We start from the raw sequence: 17,026 nt of genomic DNA, 5'->3' as shown, positions 1-17,026 counted from the left end.
ATTCGGGATGGGATGAAGGGATTGTATTTCCTGAAATGAGGCAAAACGGGCACCCACCAGGAAATCCTTCAATGTGAGCAGGCCAAATTCAATCCAGATACGGAATGCGTCACTAGAATTATGAGCCGATATGAATCTAGGGTCACCTAAAAAAGAGACCCCAACCGGAGACCGGGGTGCTAAGCCGTATTTACTACCATACAAATGCCAGAGGCGCGTGGCATCCAAAACACAAAGATTTTTATGGATGTAAGGGCAATGCGGTATATATGGGGACCACATGACATTCGATAGAAGCAAGGGACGTATGGATTCCTGCTCAAACTGTACCCACGGTACCCTGGAGTTCCTGATTGACCATTGGGCCTGCTGGGAGAATCTGCTCGCCAAGTAATAAAGCCAAATTTGTGGGACACCCAGTCCGCCTCTGGAGGCAGAGCGGTAAAGGACCGTTCTCACAAATCTGGGGGGTTTATCCTGCCAAATAAATCTATTAAGAATTGATTGAATGCGGTCTATATAGGATTTTGAGATCCTAATTGGAAGGGAACGAAAAGCATATAGTAAACGGGGGAGTATAACCATCTTAACAGCTGTTATGCGCCCTAGGAAGGAGATGTGAAGGCTAGACCAAGACTTCAAGGTAGACCTAATTTTAGTGAGCAACTGAGGATAGTTAGAGGAGAAGAGGAGTTTATAATCACTAGAGAGGGCTATACCTAAGTAAGAGAGGTGGGAGGGGGGCCAACGAAAGGAAAATGTCTGTTTGAGGTGAGACAGTTCCCGTGGGGGAATACCTATGGGAAGGGCTTCAGATTTGGATATATTGATGGACAATCCCGAAACAGTAGCAAATTTCGACAAGGACTCAAACAGATTGGGAAGGGATACTAAGGGGTTAGTCAGAAACATCAGGACGTCGTCTGCATACATACAGAATTTGCTAGTCATGGCTCCTGTCGAATATCCCGAGATATCTGGGTTGTTCAAAATGGCTATAGCTAGGGGTTCGAGAGCCAGGGCAAACAGAAGGGGGGATAAAGGGCACCCCTGCCTAGATCCCCTACCCACCTCAAAGAAGGCTGAGCAGCAGCCCGGAATTTTTATCCTAGTTTTGGGGTCTTTGTACAGGGAGTGGAAAGAGTGCAAAAACCCGCCGTGGAAGCCTAACCTCTGCAACACCCTAGTAAGGTAAGACCAAGAGACACTATCGAAGGCCTTCTGGATATCCAAACTGAGAAGCAGAAGGCTACGAGAGTGTATATTAGCATCCTGAATTATGTTAGTGGCCAATCTAATATTATCTGTGATTAACCTGTGGGGGATAAAACCAGATTGGAATGGGGAGATAAGGCGGGGAATTTGAAGGGCCAGTCTATCTGCAAGGATCCTACTAAATATTTTTAAATCATTATTCATGACCGAAATTGGTCTATAATTTTGGGGGAGCGTATGATTTTTGTGTGGTTTGGGGATCATGGACATCGTGGCAAGTAACATTTCCTCCGGGAAGCTACCACCCTTCATTACCCAGTTAAAGAAGTAGGCAAGCCTGGGGGCCAGAACCGTGGCAAATTTCTTATAGTATACAGATGCAAAGCCGTCCGGGCCCGGAGCAGAACCCCTTTTTAGAGATTTGATTACATTCAAGACCTCCACCGTCGTGATAGGGGCGTTTAGACTCGACAATTGTGACTCAGACAGGGACGGCAGAGGCACTTCATCTAGCCATGAATCAATCTCCGAAGACCTAACCGTCGGGTCCGGTGCCAACAAGGTGGTGTAAAATTTTTCAAAGATCACTAAAACCTCCTTTGGGTGTGACGTGAGATGACCGTCCCTGGATGTCAGTTTGTAAACGTGTGTAGGTCTTTGGGAATGTTGCAGCTTACGTGCGAATCTTGAGGAAGCCGCACTCTCAGATAGGATATGATTCGCTTTCGCAAATCTAAGAGCTTTTTCAGTATTGTTAGTCAAAAGAGAGTCCAATTCTAAACGCTTACGGTCAATCTCTTGTCTAGTGGAATCTAAGTGTAGGGTGGAGGAGTTCTTATATAGGCGATCCAGTTCCTGTGTCAAGGTTAGAATTCTACCATTTAACAATTTTTTGCGGGCCGCTGAAATCGCAATCAGCTTACCCCTCATAACAGCCTTATGCGCTACCCAAACCGTGGAGGGGGACATCTCTGGTAAGTCATTAAGTGAAAAGTAATCCTCAATCGCCTCCGTCACAGTTGAAACTATATCAGATTCCGTCAAAAGGGACTCATTAAGTCGCCAAGTGTGAGATGTGGGGGATAATCTAATGAAAGTCGTGGTGAAGGCAGTAGCGTGGTGATCCGACCAGGCACAGGGATAGATGCGGCTCCGAGTAGAGTTGGCCAGAATAACAGGGGAGGCAAAAATATAATCCAACCGGGCTGAGCTATTATGTGGGTGGGAGTAGAATGTAAACTCCCGAACCCCCACATTATGCGCACGCCATGTATCAACCAGTTGATATTCTAACAAACCATGGGTAAGTGACTTGGGGAAGGCCCTAGAGAGGGGAGTGTGAGAGGAGCGGTCCAGGTTTGGATTAGCAACCAGGTTAAGATCCCCTCCAACAATCAGGTGTGATGAGTGAAACGAGGCTAGCTTAACAAAAAAGGATTTAAAAAAGGCAGCCGGGGCATCATTGGGGGCATAAATACTTGCGATAGTCAGTTCCCTGTTGTGTATCAAACCTTTGATAATAACATATCTACTATCAGCATCCTTGTAGATACGTTTCACCTCCATAGGAAAGGAGGAATGCAGGAAGATGGCTGCGCCCCTAGACTTAGAATGGTGCAAAGAGTAGAACGCCTGCGGGAAGTCCCTATGAAAGAATTTAGGGTGGGAGTTATGGGAGAAATGGGTTTCCTGAAGGAGGAGGACTTTAACATTTACTCCCTTGTAAAAATCAAACGCCTTGCGTCTCTTGATGGGGGAATTAAACCCCTTAACATTATGTGACATACATGTAATTGCCATGACTAAAAATGTGGGGGATAGGCACATGAAAAGCCCCAACCATCCTCAAATAGTCGGGAAATGCAGAGTAGGGGGGACCAATCTGAGGGGGGTCAGATAAGGGCACAGCCATCAACCCGAAACTGAATACATATTCATACATTAAAGCCATATTAAGCACAAAAAAAAATTTACAGCGATAAATATAACACAATATGGATAGAGCATGTAGAAAAAGTGCTAAGCCAAACGGAGTAGAAGAGGAAGATGAGGGAAAAAAGAGGGAAAAAAGAAGATATAGAGAAGGCATAAAGAGCAGGGGGAAAAATTTCCCCGGGAAACCAGTACTCCGGAGCATCAACCAAGTCCAGAGCACATAGAGTCCAAGTACAGGAACATTTAACCAGGGGGTCAGGTTGGCAGGGGGACCGATGACCTTCAAAAAAACGAGCATCGGGGCCCAAGTCCCACTAGGAGACTTACAACCGGAGAAACAAAAGAAAACCCAAAGGTAACCACGAGACACCAAGGTCTCAGTCCCAGCGTGAGTCTGCAAAATGTAGTAGGTAAAACAAAAATGTATAAGAAAACTGCTGGGGGGGAGAAGCATGTCACTGCACCAAACGACAGTAGCAACCTGCCGCTGTTCCGGGAGAACAAGAGAAAAAAACAAAAAAATTAGGAGGGCATGTCTGCAACCGTTGCCAGCAAAAAAGTGTAGACAAGAGGGAGTGTGGAAGATAAGTGGGTCTCAACGAGGGCTTCTGCCGCCCAGTTCTCCAGCTCCATAACGAATCCGCCGTCCACCCCTCCGTGATGGTGGTGTTTGCCAGATGGGGGCCGGTCTAGGTGTCAGCGGGGGTCTACGAACCTCCATGGCTTCCAGAAGTCCCAGTTTGACTAGGAGGTCTTGTCCTTCATGAGGCGTAGACACCGAATAAGTGCTGCCATTATGTGGAACGATCAGTCTGAACGGGAAGCCCCACCTGTATCGAATCCGCGCGGATTGTAAGGCAGAAGTGACCTCTCTCAGTGAACGACGCCTTTCCAGGGTGGCGGGAGAGACATCTGGGAAGATTTGGATTTGGACATCATCCAAAAGAATGCGCGGTTGGTTCCTTGCTGCACGAAGAATTTCCTCCTTTACTAGGAAATCTTTGAGGCATAGAATGATATCCCTTGGTGGTTTGTCGGCCGGTGGCTTCGGACGAAGGACTCGGTGAATACGATCGCATTTAAAAGCGACGGCTTCGTGTTCGGGTAGAAGCGATTTAAACAAGCGGATAACCGTCGGGATCAAGTCCACTTCTGTTTCGGGGATTCCCCGCAGACGAAGGTTGTTACGTCTGTTTCTATTGTCTAAGTCCTCGAGTTGCATTTGAATGGTAGTGAATGCAGAGGACAGATTGTCATGTTCCCTGCTCAATTCGTTGTGGGCTAAAGCAAGTTCGTCGTGCTTACTTTCAAGTTTCTCGGTTCTGGAACCCAAAGCGGCAATCTCCTGCGATAGCACGTGGGACGTCTTGTGCAGCTCCGACTGAAATTTAGCCGCCATTTTATCGTACATGGCCTCGAGGCTGGCATCCAGATAGGCTTTAGAGAGGGAATTAGACTCACCGAGTCCGGTCAGCGGAGGGAAAGGGTCCGGGGAAGCCCGAGGCGTGGAGGACGGAGAGGTGGAGAGGCCGCCCTGGCCGGCGCCATCTTGAGACATCGCACCACTGTCCCTTGTCCGGAGAAGATAGTGGGTTAAAGTATGTTGGCTCGATTTACGGGCTTTCTTCTTTCGGGCAGACATGCACCGGGTTGAGGGGACCTGGGGGGTAGCAAAATCAAAGCCAGAAGGATGATATATAGCCCCCAGGGCGCTGATAAACTCCCGGTCCGTGCGGAGCTCTCACACTAGGCTGCCATCTCGCTCAGCGCCGCGCATGCGCCCCCATGATTGTTTCTTTTAATGCCAGTCTCCAGGGTTATGGGTGCATTGTCAGAGGTGACAGGCACATGGGCAACAATTTCAGATATATACTTCAACTTCCAATCACCTGAAGCTGATGGCAGCATTTGAAACATTGAGAGTGTTTCAATCAATCATCAGTGGTCAGCAAGTGAAGATGCTGTTAGACAACAAGATGGCAGTGGCATATATAGCCTATCAGAGAAGTATTGACTCTGCTTCAAATTGCTGAGAAATTCTTTTAATGGGTCAAAAAGAACCTGGCATAATTGAAAGCAGCATATCTTCCAGGTATACAGATTTCACTGGCTGATGCCCTGACTTGCTCCTTTGTACATCACTGAGAGTGGCCCTTGAACAGATATCTATAGAAATTTTTATGATATAAGGGACACTGGAAGTGGTCTAATGGCAACTCCATGCAATGTCCAATGCGGACTCTTCTCTTGATTCTACTTTCCCCAGGCACTGGCTCAGAATATGCTAACAGGTCCCTGGACTTTCCACCTGTGGTCCTCATCCTAACAGTATTGTTGAATATCCCTCAGGAGAGGGTTCAAGCCACTGCCATCTTACTATGCTGGCCAAGGGACCTTGGTACCTACTGCTGAGTTTGTTATTAGCGGAGCCGCTAATTCCCTTCTGAATAAAGATTTTCTGTCTCTTCATCCAGACCTCAGCAGGTTGAGTTTAATAACTTGGTGATTGAATAGAATCACTTGGGATCACTCAACCTTTCTTTGTCAGGGATCAATACCTTGCTCAGAAACAAAGGTTTCGTAAAACAGAGTCTGGAAGAAAGTCTTCACTTTGCAGTACACAAAGAATTTGCACACATATTAACATGCAGTATTTTGTGCATTTACATGTAATAAAATAAGGCAGATGATTCAAAATACTGCCAGTGTACCACAAATCAATTTACAATGGACCTGCAGCATTTTATTAAATGCAGAGCAACACAACGCACACATGTTTCTCATGTGCATTGCGGTCCATTGGCAAGGTGCATAGGAGTGTAGTGTAAAATCAAATGGCACCACAACACATATGTATCATGCTTTAGAGTAATATGGATACTTAAGAAGATGTAAGGTTTGCTGTATTCATTTTATTTTAAAAACGACAGACCCAAAGATATAGCTTTTTGTCATAAGTGTTTTTTTCACATTAAGTATAATTATCCTACCAGCCTAGCTTAAAAGTGAGAGGCTGTGAGATTTAAGCCAGCCATAGACAGTTTGAATCCCGGCTGGTTCAGCAGGAACCGGTGGAGATTTGGACCATGTATGGGCAGGTAAAATGTATCCAAGTTGCTTGACCGATCAGCTTGGGTATAACCAGTGCCCAATTTTATGTGCAATTATTGCAAGCAGCTGTTAAAGCCACTAGCAATAACCACTGCGTTCTCCTGGCAGGGATGGCTTCAACCTCCACCCCTCTGCCAGGAGAACACAATGGCTCTACGGAAGGGATTCCCCTGTCAACACTGTCTGTGTCGTGCCTTGGGTACATTCAGCCTACCCATAAATGATTAGGACCGTCTATGGCTGGCTTTAGGTAAGAATGCATCTGGGGGAAGGGAGGGGGGTTACTTTAGATCGGGGGGGCTAGGCAGACAAAATATGTGTACTTAAAGTGAAGTTAAAGTGAACTTTTCCTTGTGCTTCTGACAACAAGCAAAACGCTTAGCTCTGCTGAACATCAAATGAATACAGTAAATCTTACCTCTTACATCTTTATTTATCTATCTACAGTATATCTATATAAAATCACAATATCAAAGTCGTATGACTCCCAGTAACTTTGTCTTTAACCAAAGAATACAATACCTCTTCAACGTTATCAGTTTGTGAACAGGCATCACAGAATTGCTGTGGTAAACAGGGGTCACTGTGCGAGCTTGAATTGTGGATGTTTTGCATAGAGTCTGTGATACAACAGCTGTTTCTGAAACCATCGGTCAGCTTGGCCAGGCTCTAGAGATAAAAAAAGGAATTGTGTTACACCACCCCTCAACTAAATACATTTTAAAACAATTAACTCATTTGTTTCACTGCTATTTTTCATGTCAAGCCAATGGAAAAAAAGTGGTAACTAACATTAGAGTGTGTTGAACACTGGCTCTTGGTGGCCAAACTATTCTGGCTAGTACTAAATTGCTACTGTAGTGATCAAACTTGTGATAAATTTGAGTTTGAGTCACTAGAGGCAGCCATGCAGTACCCAGTTTTTGCTTGTGGCACATCTCCAATAAAAAAACATATAGGTGCCTCTCAAAAAATGTGAATATTATCAAAAAGTTAATTAATTTCAGTAATTCAATTAAAAAAATTCAACTCATATATTTTATATAGATGCATTACTTACACACAGTGATATATTTCAAGCATTTCTTTCTTTTAATTTTGAGGATAATGACTTACAGCTAGTGAAAACCCAAAATTCAGTATCTCAGAAAATTAGATTACAAAAGCCTAATAAAAAAAGCATTTTTAATACAGAAATGTTCACTTACTGAAAAGTATGTCCATGTACAGTATAGCATGCACTCAATACTTGGTCAGGGCTCCTTTTGCATGGATAACTGCATAAATGCCGTGTGGCATGGAGGTGATCAGCCTGTGGCACTGCTGAGGTGTCATGGAAGCCCAGGTTTCTTTGATAGTGGCCTTCAGCTCATCTGCACTGTTGGGTCTGGTATATCATCTTCCTCTTGACAATACCCCACAGATTCTCTATGGGGTTTAGGTCAGGTGAGTTTGCTGGCCAATCAAGAACAGTGGTACCATGATCATTAAACCAGGTGCTGTACTTTTGGCAGTGTGGGCAGGTGCCAAGTCCTGCTTTAAAATGAAATCAGCATTTCCATAAAGTCCACTGTATTTTATCAAGTCCAAAGTCAGCGCAGCCCTCTACCATTCTAGAGTACTTCATACTTCCCTCTCCTGACCAGCTTTATAGAGATGTTGATTTCATTTTCCAGCAGGACTTAGCACCTGCCCACACTGCCAAAAGTACTAATACCTGGTGTAATGATCATGTTATTACTGTGCTTGACTGGTCAGTAAAGTCGCCTAACCAAAACCTCTTGGAGAATCTGTGGGGTATTGTCAAGAGGAAGATGAGAGACACCAGACGCAAAAATGCAGATGAGCTTAAGGCCGCTATCAAAGAAACTTGGGCTTCCATAACACCTCAGCAGTGCCACAGGCTGATCGCCTCCATGCCACGCCACATTGATGCAGTAATTCATCAAATGGAGCTCCAACTAAGTATTGAGTGCATACTATACTGTACATAGACATACCTTTTCCGTAAGCCAACATTTCTGTATTAAAAATCCCTTTTTTATTGGTCTTATATAATATGCTAATGTTCTGAGATACAAAATTTGGGGTTTTCACTAGCTGTAAGCCATAATCTTAAAAATGAAAAGAAGGAAATGCTTGAAAATAATATCATTCTGTGTGTTCTTCATCGATATGAAATATAAGAGTTTCACTTTTTAAATTGAATTACTGAAATAAATTAACTTTTTTGATGATATTCTATTTTTTTAGATGCACCTGTAGTATAGAACAAGGGTCTCCAAACTTTCTAAACAAAGGACTGGTTTACTGTCCTTCAAAATGTAGGGGTGCGGACTGTGGCCAGCAGGAGTAGAAAATGTCCCGATGTCATTGTGTGTAAATGGAGTCCCCTCTTTGGTATTAGGGGGGTGAACAGAGCCTCCATCTTTGGTATCAGTGGGAGGAATAGCACCCCATCATTGGTGTCAGTGGGAGGAATAGTTCCCCACTGTTAGTGTTAGCGGAAGGAATAGTTCCCTATCTTTGGTGTCAGTGGGAGGAATAGTGCCCCAACGTTGGTGTCATTGAGAGGAATAGTGCCCCCCTCATTGATGTCTGTGAGGGAGGAATAGTGCTCCTTTGTCTGTGTCAAAGCAAGCAAAGGTTGGTTTGTTAGCTCACCCACTGATCTCTATATCGCTTGGGGACTGCAGAGGTGAAGTTAAAAAAAATATCCCTGTAATATTGTCTCAACCTCCCATCCTCTGGATAATTGATTCCAGGTTCACCTCTGGGCTCAGGTTGTCATGGACCCGTCCCCTTGGGTAGAATGCATCATCATGCAGCCTCAGCTCAGAGAATAACTGCACTGAATGGCACTCACACATTGCAGCAGTGAGAACAGTAAAAACCTTTTGCCATCAAAAAAAGGAAGGTATGATGATTTCATTGAACCAGCCAGAAGAGCCTTAGAAAAAAAGTGTTTTATATATATACATACACAGTATCTCACAAAAGTGGGTACACTCCTCACATTTTTGTAAATATTTTATTATATCTTTTCATGTAACAACACTGAAGAAATTACACTTTGCTACAATGTAAAGTAGTGAGTGTACAGCGTGTTATAACAGTGTAAATTTGCTGTACCCTCAAAATAACTCAACACACAGCCATTAATGTTTAAACCGCTGGCAACAAAATTGAGTACGCCCCTATGTAAAAATGTCCAAATTGGGCCCAATGTGTCAATATTTTGTGTGGCCACCAATATTTTCCAGCACTGCCTTAACCCTCTTGGGAATGGAGTTCACCAGAGCTTCACAGGTTAGACTAGAGTCCTCTTCCACTCCTCCATGATGACATCATGGAGCTGGTGGATGTTAGAGACCTTGCGCTCCTCCACCTTCTGTTTGATGATGACCCACAGATGCTCAATAGGATTTAGGTCGGGTGACACGCTTGGCCAGTCCATCACCTTTACCCTTAGGTTTTTTAGCAAAGCAGTGGTTGTCTTGGAGGTATTTTTGGGGTTGTTATCATGTTGGAATACTGCCCTGCGTCCCAGTCTCCGAAGGGAGGGGATCATGCTCTGCTTCAGTATGTCACAGTACATGTGGGCATTCATGGTTCCCTCAATGAAATGTAGCTCCCCAGTGCCGGCAGCACTCATACAACCCCAGGCCATGACACTCCCATCACCATGCTTGACTGTAGGCAAGACACACTTGACTTTGTACTCCTCAATTGGCTGCCCCCACACACGCTTCACACCATCTGAACCAAGTAAGTTTTATCTTGGTCTCATCAGACCACAGGACATGGTTCCAGTAATCCATGTCCTTAGTCTGCTTGTCTTCAGCAAACTGTTTGCGGGCTTTCTTGTGCATCATCTTTAGAAGAGACTTCCTTCTGGGATGACAGCCATGCAGACCAATTTGATGCAGTGTGCGGCGTATGGTCTGAGCACTGACAGGCTGACCCTCCACCCCTTCAACCTCGGAAGCAATGCTGGCAGCACCCATATGTCTATTTCCCAAAGACAACATCTGGATATGATGCTGAGCACGTGCACTCAACTTTTTTCGTCGACCATGGCGAGGCCTGTTCCGAGTGGAACCTGTCCTGGTCAACCACTGTATGGTCTTGGCCACCATGCTGCAGCTCAGTTTCAGGGTCTTGGAAATATTCTTATAGCACAGGCCCTCTTTATGTAACAATTTTTTTTTTTCAGATCCTCAGAGAGTTCTTTGCCATGAGGTGCCATGTTGAACTTCCAGTGACCAGTATGAGAAAGTGTGAGCGATAACACCAAATTTAACACACCTGCTCCCCATTCACACCACAGACCTTGTAACATTAACGAGTCATATGACACTGGGGAGGGAAGATGGCCAATTGGGCCCAAATTGGACATTTTCACTGAGGGGTGTACTCACTTTTGTTGCCAATGGTTTAGACATTAATGACTGTGTGTTGAGTTATTTTGAGGGGACTGCAAATTTAGACTGGTATACAAGCTGCACACTTGCAACTTTACATTGTAGCAAAGTGTAATTTCTTCAGTGTTGTCACATGAAAAGATATAATAAAATATTTACAAAAATGTGAGGGGCGTACTCACTTTTGTGAGATACTGTATATATATGTGTGTGTGTGTGTGTGTGTGTGTGTGTGTGTGTGTGTGTGTGTGTGTGTGTGTGTGTGTGTGTGTGTGTGTGTGTTAAGTACAGCAGGGGTGAGTGTATTCTCTTTTAGACTTTAGCTTTACAGAATCTACCAAACATTGAAATATCAATTTTGAGTGGAATGACAATATGCATGAAGATAATGGTAATAAACATTCAGCTTTAAGAAATGATGTACATAGCAAACTTAACCTAAATATATAATTATGAAAAGTATGTTTTCATAACAGTAAAAAGATTCAACAGAAAGGGTCCGTTCACACAGGGGCAACACGACTTTGAGCGAGACTTTGGGAGGCAACTTGGACACGACTTGAGTATGAATCACAGCACGACTTAAGGCAACTTACAAGGCAACTTGAAGTTGCTTCCAGGAGAGGAGACTTTACCAGTGGCCAATCACATAATAATCAGCTCTGTGGGAGGGAGGGGTTTGCCTATAAAACTATTTTTACTTCCTGGAAAGTTGCTTCAGTTAAGACAGGGGATCAGACTTGGAGGCAACTTCCATTGAAATCAATGGGTACAAGTTGCCTAGAAGTCGGATTGAAGTAGTACAGGAACCTTTTCTGAAGTCGGAGCGACTTCAGTAGTGTACATTAAGACGGCTCTCATTCACTTACATTGATTTTATCATGTTGCGCGACTTGAGGCAACTTGGGACGACTTCAAGTCGGATCCAAAGTTGCTCCTGTGTGAATGGACTCTAACCAAATAAAATGCAAAACTTTTTAACAATACATAAAAAACAACTTTATCCAAAATAAAAAGAGATACGACTTTCTTTTGAAGTACGAGTGTGCCAAGAAGCTGCTGTCAAAAATATTTACTTTCACTAGCTAACATTTTATGAGAGGAATATTAGTCTCTTGATAGAAAAGGATTACCATATTCCACATAAAACAGAATGCAAGAGAATTATGAAATTGAGTATTACTTTCACAGCAGTATAATGTGGTCATATATTAGGGTTAAATTGCGCAACCAAGTCCAATAACAGTCATGCAAATTAAACTGTAGATATGTACAAGTCTATATGGTGCTTTAATAAAAATTCATGATGTACAGCACTCCAACTGTGGCTTAAACTTTGGTGCTGTGTTAATAATAAGGGAGGACGCTTACCAGATGTGATGGATCTCAAATTATAGAGATCAAACTCGCTCAGGTGTGAACAGGGACAAGTTAAAACAATGGAATTTTGGATTTTGAACATTTTGGAGCTTTAGTCTGCAAAACACAGAGGTTTGAATGGGGCCTTATGGTGTTCTGATGACAGATATTTACCCTCCTGAGATCAGATATTTAGGTTCTGGACCCTTAAGCCTGGTACACGCAGGCTGAATATCCACCGACTCAACAGAAACCAGCGTGTAAAGCAGCCTGTCTGACAGAAGCCAGACTTTTGTCCAACGGGCATGCTGGAAAACAAGCATTTTATCGACATCTGATTGGCGCTGGCAGACAATGGCTGTGAGTGCTAACTGATGTGCTCTGGAGGAGGGGGGGGGGGGGGGTCGACCCACCTGTCAAAACACAAAAGCTCTGCAGGGAGATTGCTGTACTAACATCACTTAGTACAGCAAGCTCAATTTAATTTTGTTCAGCCCGCTGAGTTGAACGAACAAGAACTGATTGTGTGTACCAGGCTTAAGTAATGACATTTTTGAGCCTCCACATCGTAGATGCCCACTGTTTTAAATACAAACTTCTCCCACGCATCTTAGCTCCCCATGTTACCTATGCTGCCACCTTCACAAACCACACATTTTGAACTGTTTAAAGTTGAGTGTATTGAACTTGATTTACATAGTATGTAAATGCTTTCAATATATCATGACAGGCAGCCCACTGATTATCCTAGGTCAAAGTGCTGAGTGTCATAAACTTGAAACCGCTCTGCTACAGTTTAAGATTAATACTTTACAATGTAAAAAATAAACAGTTTAAATATATTCTTGAGACATATCTCTACCATTCAGTAGAGATGAGCTTTGGTTCTTCTCCAGGTTTGCTCCAAACTCAGAAGTCAGCTGTCAGTGGTGAGCCGGTGACCTGCAAATGTGGGATTCCCTGCCCCACAACTTTACATACACAAAGGGATGGGAGTGTTTGTGACATCATTGACCTAATATAGCCATGTGACCATACCAAGGATGTCAGAAAGCATCCCTGCCCCCTTGTGTACATTCAACTGTAGGGCAGAAAATTTCCGAGCTGCAAATAATAGGCCCAAGAATGACAGCTGCTTTCCAGTTTGGTCACACTCATGTTCAGACTGAACCCAAGCTCATCACTACTAGTCAGCAAGGTCATTACTACTTCTTAGAGGTCCTCTCATACTCTTCACTGGACAGAGGTGAAAATGCTAATTCACTCTATAGTAAGAAGGCTGGAAATGTGAGAAAGGGAGCTGCACTGCTCAACCATAAAGTTAAATAGCTTAAAGTGATATTAAAGATTAATTTTGTTAAAATAACAAACATGTTATATTTATCTACTCTGTGCAATGGTTTTGCACAGAGCAGCCCCGATCCTCCTCTTCTCGGGTCCCACGCTGGTGCTCCTGACTTGTGCCCCTTCAAGTACCCCTACCAGCAAGTCGTTTGCTAGCAGGGGTACTCATGCGGGTTCAATCTCGAGTCACTTTGTGTGTATCTACTGACACATGAGCGGCTCTGCTGTGCCCCCCCCATCCTCTCATCATTGGATTTGAGTGACAGCAGCAGGAGCCAATGGTTGCTCTCACAGAGTCCAGTGAGGAGGGAGAGAGACAGCAGCACCGCAAAACACTAGAACTAGACCGAGATCCACTCAAGTGAGTATTGGAGGGGGGGGGGGGGGGGGGGGATGGGCAAAGAATGCATTAAGGTAAAAAAAAAAAATCCTTTAGAATCACTTTGTTTAAGAGTTATAGGTGTCATCTGCATGACAGTGCATGGAAAATGTGTGCTGAAGCTGTGTTTTGCAGAGCTAGCAGCAGGAGATGTAAGTGTTTTCTTTTCAACTACAGCTGTTTTTAAGAACGTTTGTGTTAGGCCCCTTTCACACATGCGGACGATATGTCCGTATTTCATCCATCCGTTTGCGGATGAAATACGGGCATACATTCATCCCTATGGGATAGCGGGTGTCTGCGGATGAACATCCACAGACACCCGATTTCGTCCGCCTCCGCTACTGTCCGATTCTGCAGACGGAAAATCCTATTTTTCTATCCATCTGCAGAGCGGATCGGATGAACACGGACAGACGGTCCGTTCGCATCCGATCCCCATAGAGGAGAGCGGAGAGCTGACAGGGTGGTCCCTGCACAGTGTGCGGAGACCGCCCTGTCCGCCGCCGGCTCAGCGGGGACAACGGAGCGATCCCCGCTGAGCGAGCGGATCTTCACGGGGCGGATCATTACTGATCCGTCCCGTGTGAAAGGGGCCTAAAGTGTAACAACAAACATGAAACTTATTTAACTTAATTTTATTTACTCCTTTTTGGTCTTTTAAATACACCATTGAAAACATTTTGTTATATCTGTTTTTAGTGCAAAAAAATATATAATTCTGTTTATCTTGTCAGAACTTCAAATGTATCCTGTGCCCTGAGCTCTCTGTATGCACTATTTCAAAGAGACTATAACAGTCCTTATGTTGGACTGCAAGTCAATTAATCTGGCTATATACTGTGAGCCCTCTCCTCCCAGCATCCTTTGACTGAAAAATTGGATGAGCCAGGCAGGAATGAATTGACCAAGCAGCGGCTGCATCTGATCAGATACACTGTGCGGGCATTCTGGCTGTCTGTGGTGGCTGCTTTATAAGGCAGCTTATAGTAAGCAAATGTTTCACTACTATTTTAAAGTGGTTGTAAACCCTTACATATACCCAGTGAAGTGACTGGCCTCATGTGATACACAGAGATTAAACAAATCCTCCTGCATAAGTTGTAACTGTCTATCTGGAGCTGTCTCTTCTCTACATCCAATCAAAGTACTTAATTTATAAATGTATAAAAAAAATATACTAATGCGCAAACCACACAGTAGGTGAAATAAATAAGAAAGAAATCGCTGCCAACAAGAAAACAGTGTTCTCACACTAAACAGAAATAAAAAATAAAAAATGTGGCGCTACTAGAATCTCAAACTATGGCAAACCCTGAAAAAAAAAAAAAATAACTAATTCAATAATCCCTAAAAAAAATTAAAAAATTTAATATTATAAAAGAAAGTATCTGTGCAAACAGTGCAACAATAGCAGCTATATAATACAGTGCATGAAAATAGACCAGATGATAATGATACCAGTATAAAAGTGAATATGTGATAATAACCAAGTAAAGTGCAAAATGACAAAGGTTCCAAAAAGATGCAAATAATAGGATTTTTGTACTCACCGTAAAATCCTTTTCTCTGATGTTTATTGATGGACAGATCACTTAAATCTTGACCTTAGGTTATATCGCCACCTTCAGGAGAGTACTAGGTAGAACACATAAAAGACAACACAGCACCGCCCAGGGGCGGTCCTACTGGCTATAACCCCCTCACTCTGCTTCCAGCAGCTCAGTTTGTCAAAAAGCAGTACAAACATAAATAGGAGTGAGTCCTCTGGCCGTCAATGAACATCAGAGAAAATAATTTTACAATGAGTACAAAAATTATATTTTCTCTTTCGTTCATTGACGGACACAGCACTTAAATCTTGACCTTAGGGACGTCCCCAAGCAGTGTCAAAAAGGAGGGGTGGGAACAGTGTGCAAAATAAACTCCACCCGTAACAAAAAGAACTCCTCCACAGAGGAGTCGCAACCTCAAACAGCCCCCTGCAAAACCTTGTGGCCGAAGCAGGCATCCGAAGATGCGCCCACATCAACCTTGTAAAATTTGGTGAAAGTATGAACGGAAAAAACAGATCGCCGCCTTACACACTTGAGAAACGGACGCTTGATGTCAGAAATCCCAAGAGGCACCAATTGCCCTGGTGCAATGTGCCATGACAGGAAAGGGGGGCGCCCACCCATGTATGGTATAAGCCTGAACCACGATCTGTCTGATCCACCAAGAAATGGTAGCCGACGAGACAGCCAGGCCCTTCTTTGGACCAGCCACCGATAAAAACAGAGTCCGACCTCCGGAAAGGAGCCATAGCAGAAACAAGCCAAAACAACCTTCGGAAGAAAAAAAGGCTATGGACGCAGCACCACTTTATCCTTGTGAAGTACCAAGTAGGGAGACTTGCATGACAAGGCCGCCAACTCAGAAACCCGCCTTGCAGATGTAATAGCCACTAGAAAAGATACTTTCTGAGAGAGTGTCAATAAGGGGGTCTCCCAAACTCCCCCCCAGGCGGGCAGGTTGGCGTCCGTCGTGATCACAGTCCAATGAAGAGGAAGGAACAACTTCCCCAACCAAAGGGCCGGAGACCTCAGCCACCAGAGAAGCAAAGCCCTGACTAGCTGGCTCACCCGACAATCCAGGGATATAGGAGATTTGTCCCATTTGGGCAGGATCTCTTCCTGCAAGACTCAAGTGTGGAATTGGGCATACGGTACCGCCTTGAAAGTGGCTACCATGAGACCCAGAACTCGCATGCAAAAACACAGCGACAACCCCCTGCAGGACATCAATAACTGCACCGCAGATTGAAGAGTCTGCAGCTTATCCGAAGGGAGAAAGACTCTCGTCTCTGAGGAGTCCAGAATCAACCCCAACTACTGCAGGCATTGAGTCAGCACCAACACCGACTTCTGGAGGTTCAACACCCAAACAAACTTCTTGAGAGTCTGCATGATGATTTCCACATCCTTCCTTAATTCTGAGGCAGAAGCTGCTCTCAGGAGGAGGTCAACCAGGTGGTCCACGATTGCGATCCCTCGTTGTCTCAGCAATGCCAGAATTGGGGCCAGCACCTTGGTGAAGACCCTTGGCGCCATCGCTAGGCCAAAGGGAAGAGCTACAAATTGGTAGTGCTTGTCCTGACCGCAAATCGCAATAACCTCTGGTGTCTGACGCATATGGGGACATGCAAGTATGCGTCCTTGATGTCCAAAGACACCAAGAAATCCCCTTGATGAAGTGCAGCGACCATGGAATGAACCGA

The 17,026-nt window shown here is 44.2% G+C and overlaps 1 protein-coding gene across 1 annotated transcript in view; it reads right to left on the bottom strand.

The window, feature by feature from the left end:
- The window catches only part of WWC3 (WWC family member 3), a 274,579-nt gene that overhangs the window by 107,817 nt on the left and 149,736 nt on the right, over positions 1 to 17,026 (bottom strand). Inside the window, exon 7 of the mRNA XM_077480846.1 lies at positions 6,784 to 6,930. Within this exon, the coding sequence (XP_077336972.1) occupies positions 6,784 to 6,930 (147 nt within the window). The remainder of the gene's footprint in view (positions 1 to 6,783; positions 6,931 to 17,026) is intronic.

The sequence above is a fragment of the Lithobates pipiens genome, unplaced genomic scaffold (assembly GCF_037356315.1).
Source record: "Lithobates pipiens isolate NorthernLeopardFrog02 unplaced genomic scaffold, aLitPip1_a1.2 Scaffold_16, whole genome shotgun sequence".
Lineage (NCBI taxonomy): Eukaryota > Metazoa > Chordata > Amphibia > Anura > Ranidae > Lithobates > Lithobates pipiens.
This window is presented reverse-complemented; position numbering and strand designations above follow the sequence as displayed.